Genomic DNA, 6,579 nt, shown 5'->3' on the forward strand with positions numbered 1-6,579 from the left:
TGAATCCTAGATATTTCGAAATTCAGATGACTGAGAGAAAAACTGAGATCAGTTTTTGGATTTTGCGCTCATAGATAAATTCGATTAATTATTGTCTTCAATTCATTTTTACAAAATTCCTTCCTCACCCTTATTGTTCCCCTGTGTTATTATTTGAAATCAATACTGTTATCAAAATGTCAAATTTCTTATAAATAACAATCATAACACTATCAAATTTTCACATAATATGCACAAACTAAGATTGAGGGATTATAATTTAAGGTTTCATTGCTGTTAAAAATAATATAGCATGAAATTAAACAATTATCACGTACATGATCATTCAACTCAAACAATATTCTCTCTTTCAAATCTATAATAAAATCATTGTCATTCACGACAAGAGTGTCAAAGATGTCGTTGTGGATATCTCTTCTTTCACAACATAATGGAGTTTCTGAGAAAGCAACTCGCCTTATATTTGGAATCATACTATGTAAGATCAAACTTATTTCTTTCTAATCATCATTTATAATACATATCACATAAGTTATTATAAATTCTATAGTTTACCTTTAAATTAGCCTATCCAGTATTTTGGATATTTCGAGGAACATTCCTCTCGAAATCCTCCGCTGATTTGCAACATGTATTCTTCATCATTACTGGATTAGCATTAAGTTGGTGGACATTTGACCTGGATGCCATATACCATGGTTCTTTTTGTATTCTTGTGACCTACATGATCATAAGTGTATTTAGTCCAACATATTATTCAACCCTTTTAAGTTTTATTTTTAATTTTGGGTACCTGGTCGTCGGTATTATTTCAATACTTTTTCAACCAAATGACAACCTTAATTCAAGATTTTTTTTTCTAAGGTTACTGGTTTACCGAGACGGATTCTTATGACATTTGCTGGACTATGCCACACTGTGTTTTAACTCTGAGATTAATAGCAGTGTCGTTCGATACATGGGATGGAACAAAAAAAACTGTAAGTTGAATTCTTAGTGATATAAATTAATTGTTTTCGAACTCTTTAACCCCTAATATAATTGAAATCCTGTTTATTTTGATTCATACAATAACTGTGTAAATACATTGAAACTAGATTATTTAGAGCTATCTACGTACAATTTAAATATACGAACGAAATATCATATTATTAATCAATGGTCAAAAAATGAATGTTACAATATAGATTAATGTACGTATTTTCCAGTTTATACGTATTATCAAATAAATAATATTGTACAAAGTGAGCCTTTTTTCTTCAACAAATATATTTGAAAATCATCATTATTGATATTTTATTCATTTATAAGATAGGTTGTGAAAAAAGTAATTTGGCATTTTTCATTTATTTCAATACTTTTTAAGAAATGTTACAATCATCCGATTTAAGCCAAGTATGTCTTGTTCTGTTTGATAACTTTTTGCCAATGAGAATCCAACTTTATAATGTCCTTTCCGTAGAATCCCTTGTCCTTATTGGGAAAAAAACTCGGACCACCAATTTTCACAGGCCTCTATTGAAGCCAAATTTGTTGCCCCGAGCGTGTTGGCCATAGACAGAAGCAGATGTTAATCACTTGGTACCTTGTCTAAACGGTAGGCTGAATGCATACGAACTTCCAATTCGAGCTCCCGGAGCTTCCGGCATGTCATTAAAGATGTATGCGTGCTGGCATTGTTATGATGATTTCTTATTGTCCCCTACTCATCAATGCTGGGCGCTTCTGTTCGATCGCCAGCTTCAAACGGCCGAGTTGCTAATAGTAGAGTACAGAATTGAGCAGGAGTAAAAAAAATAATAAAACTAATTTTGTGTAACAAGAACCGAAATAGCATTGACCCGTATACATCACAAATTTTCTTGGTCGCTTTAGACGCGTTAATCAGAATCCTTCGCTGACCAACGTTTGATTTTACAACTATTCCTCTATTTATAATGTGCTATACGGTGGTCATTAAAGATTAAACGGATATAAAACCATATACATGATTTATAATGTTCATTGTAACTTTATTTAAAATTTTAAATAGTGTGACTTAAAGTTCCGAAAAAACTGAACATAGATACATGTTGAAATAATTGGTTGAAAATGTAAATAGTCCTGGATTTTAAATTTCATGTATATTGTATATAAAAAAATCTTTAGTATTACAAATTCAATTTAAAAAATGTTATAGGAACGAAATTTTTTTATTTTTATTAATTGTACTTCCTTAACTGATAAAACAGTTAGGACAAAATTAATTAAATCATGCTCATACATTTTAATATAAATTGTTTTATTAAAATTTATATAAACTAAAGATATATAAACGACCCTTTTGTAAGGACGAGTCACAAATGTGACGCTGTGTTAAATTATATGTATAAAATACTTTATTTTCTGTAAATTTTGATTTTTTTTGAGTACTTTATGAATTCTAGTAAGACTTTGTTCTATTGTTAAAGACTTTACAATGCTTTCCTATGTTCAGCGTGCCTTCAATCATAAAGAGTCGCTGAAACAGTTATTTTTGATAATATAATTGTGAATTTATGCCAACATACTTTGAATAAGATTTCAAACTTATATTTATTCTGTAAAAAGGTATAGACTGTAGTATGATTTATATCCATAATTCCATGTTCTCAGCCAGATGTGTCATCTAGAACTAGACATTGATATGCCTAAAGGTCACGAATGTAACACGTTTGCAAATTAAGGATAAAAATATTTGCAAATAAATTTTAACTAATAGCCATGTTGTTCTTGACTATACAAAGAATATCTATGTAAAAAATCATCGTGGTATCCTTATTATTTTCTCCTTCGCTGTTAAAGGGTTAAATACATTTAAAAAATAAGTATATACTGGTAACTTGGAAGATTATAAATTATTTCTCACTAATTATTTTTTTTTGTAGGCGTGACAATGCCATGATAAATTAAATTTCGGAAGCTCGAAAATTACTAACGTAGCATTTTCTATCCTTCAAACAAGAAAAAATATAGAATAACGAAACCTCTTTATTTTGAATGAGAGAGTTGTTCAGGTTTGAAGATTATAATATGCAAAGTTCTTATAAATAAATTGTATATACACTCGGCCTCTTCAAATGTAACTTTTTACGTCAAAGTTATGGAAATTGATATTATTCCCATTATCCAAATATTAAATTAACTAAATGTAATAGCTACTTTGATCTTGGATTTTGGTAATGCTTGGTCGAGAAGCCCTGTAGCTTCGTCATTCACGTTTTTCAAAAACGCTGCAAAATTCGGTATACTATGTCGTCATTGTTTTCTCTGTAACTTCCCAGAGGTACATGCTGAGCAAAGCCAATAAAAAGTTTTTGGAAAAGATCAACAATAAAGCTACATGGCTCATTAGGCAGTCATAGCCAAAGTCCAAAAAAAAAAAAGTAACTGGTATATTGAGTTAGTTTAGACTTTTGGACATGGAATTAATATCCGTTTGCATAAGTTGGATGACAAATATCACCTTTGAAGAGGTTCGGTGTACATGATTGGTAGATACCTTTGTATAAAGTAATCACTGGTGTGTGATCTCATGAAAGACAATGACTGTTTTCACGGAAATTTTTAAATCTGTTTGAATTCAAGGTAGTTTTTACCTTCATAACGAAGGTTATGTTTTTGCCTCTCTTTGTTTATTTGTTAGTCACGAGGATTATAGCAAAAGTTAAAAATTGATTTTGATCGAAGTTGGTACGAAGATAAAATATGGTAACTTTAAGAGGCCGTGAAATTTTGAGAGGTCAAGGTAACACAAAACGTTAACTAAAAATTCATAATCTACATTAACTTTGGAACATACTGAGGTACATAGCTCAAATTGGTGTCATTATGTAGGTTTAATAAAGATGCTTCATATAGTCTAAAGTCAAATTTAGGAAAAATAGCCATAGGTAGAGATTTGCACTCTACCGAGTGCCAACGTCCATTCTAGTTAATTATTGAAAACGGAGTCATTTTTGTCTATGTCCTTGCATTGTATGGAGTGGGACTTGCAACAACAAAAAAGACAGAGTTTGTGTCTTTACCAAAAACTAATAAGGAAGCTCATTATATAATTCTTACAAAATGAAAAAAAAAAACACTAATTGTTCTAAAAAAATCAATTTACCTTCCCCTTATGAAATGCCATTGCAGCTAAGCTGCAATTTTCTCAAATATTCTTCAAATTATATGGGGTTAAATGTTCATATTCGGTTTCTTTTTTATTTTAAATACAGAAAATGCTTACGATTTACAACTATAAATATAATATATATTCAGGCACTGCAAATAAAAACATTAGTTTCTTTAAAGGAGGAATTACACAATAGTTAGTATTAAATAAAAAAAATTAATAATTTGTTTTACTTTCCACTGAGATATTTATTTAAATTTTCAGGAATCTTTAGGAAATGATCAACTTAAAAATAGACTGAAGACACCACCAAGTCTATTAGAACTGTTTAGTTCAGTTTTTTTCCCTGCTAGCTACTTTATTGGGCCCCAATTCTCATTAGTTCGTTATAGATCTTTTGTGAAACGAAATGAAGATGGTGATATTCCAGTACCACCATATTTCATGGCATTAAGACGAATATTATTAGGAGTAATGTACTTGATCTTCCATATAGTTGGATCCATTTATGTAAGTCCTATAAATTCTAATTATTCTCTTTCACGAATTATAAATGCATGTCTCAACAAGATCCCTCTAGATTGGATAACGACGCCTAATTATTTAAACCGATCATTTGGTCCCGTGAAAGTTGTTTTAGCTTTCTTATGGGTCAAGATTATGATGTCGAAATACATAGGGTCATGGTTACTGAGCGAAGGAAGTATGATTTTTTCTGGACTAGCATATGACCCAAGTTCTGAAACAGACGCTTGGTTTGGAGGAGCAAATGTGCGCATTAAACAATGGGAATTCTCTGGAAACTTACAAAATGTAAGAATCGATTTTATAAATACTTACATATTAATTATATAGCATTGGAACTAGTGTTAGATTTTTGTCTGAAAATCCTAGACCGTTTTGAGACATTTATAATTTTTAGGGTACCAAACTCATTTGTTTCTTTCAATTATACTATGTTACCTGATAAAAAAAATATACATTTGATTTTGTTGTCAACTGTAGATGTTTCTATCCCCTCTCCCCCCCATATCAGTATTCTGAAGGTTGAATGGTTGAGCTAGAATGAACAATTGTTAATGAAGTGGATACTTCTCAACAGTTAGTGAATAATAAAATCCCATAGTTGGGGAAAAATTGGCAAACTACAAAGTGATTTTGGGGATTTCCCCCCTGGTTTCTTTTCATATGAAAGGTTGTGTGATACATTAAAAGTAACAACGTGAACACTATGAAATAAAAATTCGGTCTGGATAAGTTTTATTTAAATATAAAGTGTAATGTGTTTTGTGTAAATCCCATTTGTACAAGTTATAAATCAGGATTGGGGATAAAAATAGTCTATAGAATTATACCAAAAAATAATCTGTATATATTCAGACCAAAAAAATCGGTCCACAATTTAAAAATAATCTCAGGTCTACGTTCTGAGATCATGGTCTGGGTAAAAATATGGACTCAAATCGGTTAATATAAAATCACTTAATACCGAACCGGAAAAAAAATCGGTCTAGGACACTAGTAAATAAATTATTCAGAAGAATTAACATGATATCACATAATCTTTTCCTGTATTTATTTACTGTCTGTTTAATTTAATAATGCTTTACTTTTATAAAGTAGGTTATTTACACTTTAATATTACATTTTAAAATTTAATATAAATATACATCTCCAAGGGACCATGATTTTTACAATTCCACCTTCTTTATTACAGATGATAGATTCATTTAACATCAATACAAATTTATGGTCAGCTTCTTACATCTATAAGCGACTAAAAGGCTTAAATAACCGAACACTCAGTGCTGGAATCACACTTCTCTTTTTAGCACTCTGGCATGGACTTCATTCCGGATATTATACGACATTCTTTTTGGAGTTCTTAATGTTAAATTTTGAGAGGTCCTTATCTGGAATAGGAAAACAAGTATCACCCTATCTAGGAAAATTCGGAGGTTCCATCATTGGAGTCATATATATTATGCTAGTACTGCCACATTGTTTTCTTCCATTTGGTCTTCTGACTTGGGACAAGTATTGGCCAGTGATAAAAGGATCTTATGGTATGCCTTATGGATTCTTTTTGATTTGGCCATTTGTTATAAAGGGTATACAGAGTAATCTACACACAAAAAAAGTGATATGAATCATATTATGCTATTCATAATGTACTATTTATTACATTGTTTTTAATTTTTTTCAAAATACATAATCTAAGAACGTTCCCTGATTTACATAAATAGTTGGGAAGAAATGGCTAACTACCGGCTGATTCGGAGCCTTAATTCGGTTTCTTTTTTAAGGAAAGGTTGCAGGATACAATAAAAGTAAATACATACTTTTTTCTTGTGCTGAATAGCCTGGAGTAGTATCCTCCGCTAAAAGCACCTGATAGAGATCATAAAAATTGTAAGCACCTCAGCGACTTTTATAATCTACAA

The 6,579-nt window shown here is 30.7% G+C and overlaps 1 protein-coding gene across 2 annotated transcripts; it reads left to right on the plus strand.

Moving 5' to 3' along the window:
- The first annotated feature begins 322 nt into the window (after positions 1–322).
- LOC121121772 (lysophospholipid acyltransferase 5) lies at positions 323–6,362 on the plus strand. 2 transcript variants are annotated; one of them, XM_040716751.2, is made up of 6 exons: positions 323–478; positions 567–803; positions 865–980; positions 4,400–4,645; positions 4,706–4,948; positions 5,853–6,362. In XM_040716751.2, exons 1-6 carry the CDS (start codon positions 397–399, stop codon positions 6,282–6,284), a joined length of 1,356 nt encoding a protein of 451 aa, XP_040572685.1. In that variant the 5' UTR covers positions 323–396; the 3' UTR covers positions 6,285–6,362. The 2 variants fall into 2 exon arrangements, with proteins under 2 accessions (XP_040572685.1, XP_040572686.1); XM_040716752.2 differs by having other exon boundaries at positions 350–478; positions 551–803.
- Positions 6,363–6,579: the final 217 nt, after the last annotated feature.

The sequence above is a fragment of the Lepeophtheirus salmonis genome, chromosome 7 (assembly GCF_016086655.4).
Source record: "Lepeophtheirus salmonis chromosome 7, UVic_Lsal_1.4, whole genome shotgun sequence".
In the NCBI taxonomy this organism is placed as follows: domain Eukaryota; kingdom Metazoa; phylum Arthropoda; class Copepoda; order Siphonostomatoida; family Caligidae; genus Lepeophtheirus; species Lepeophtheirus salmonis.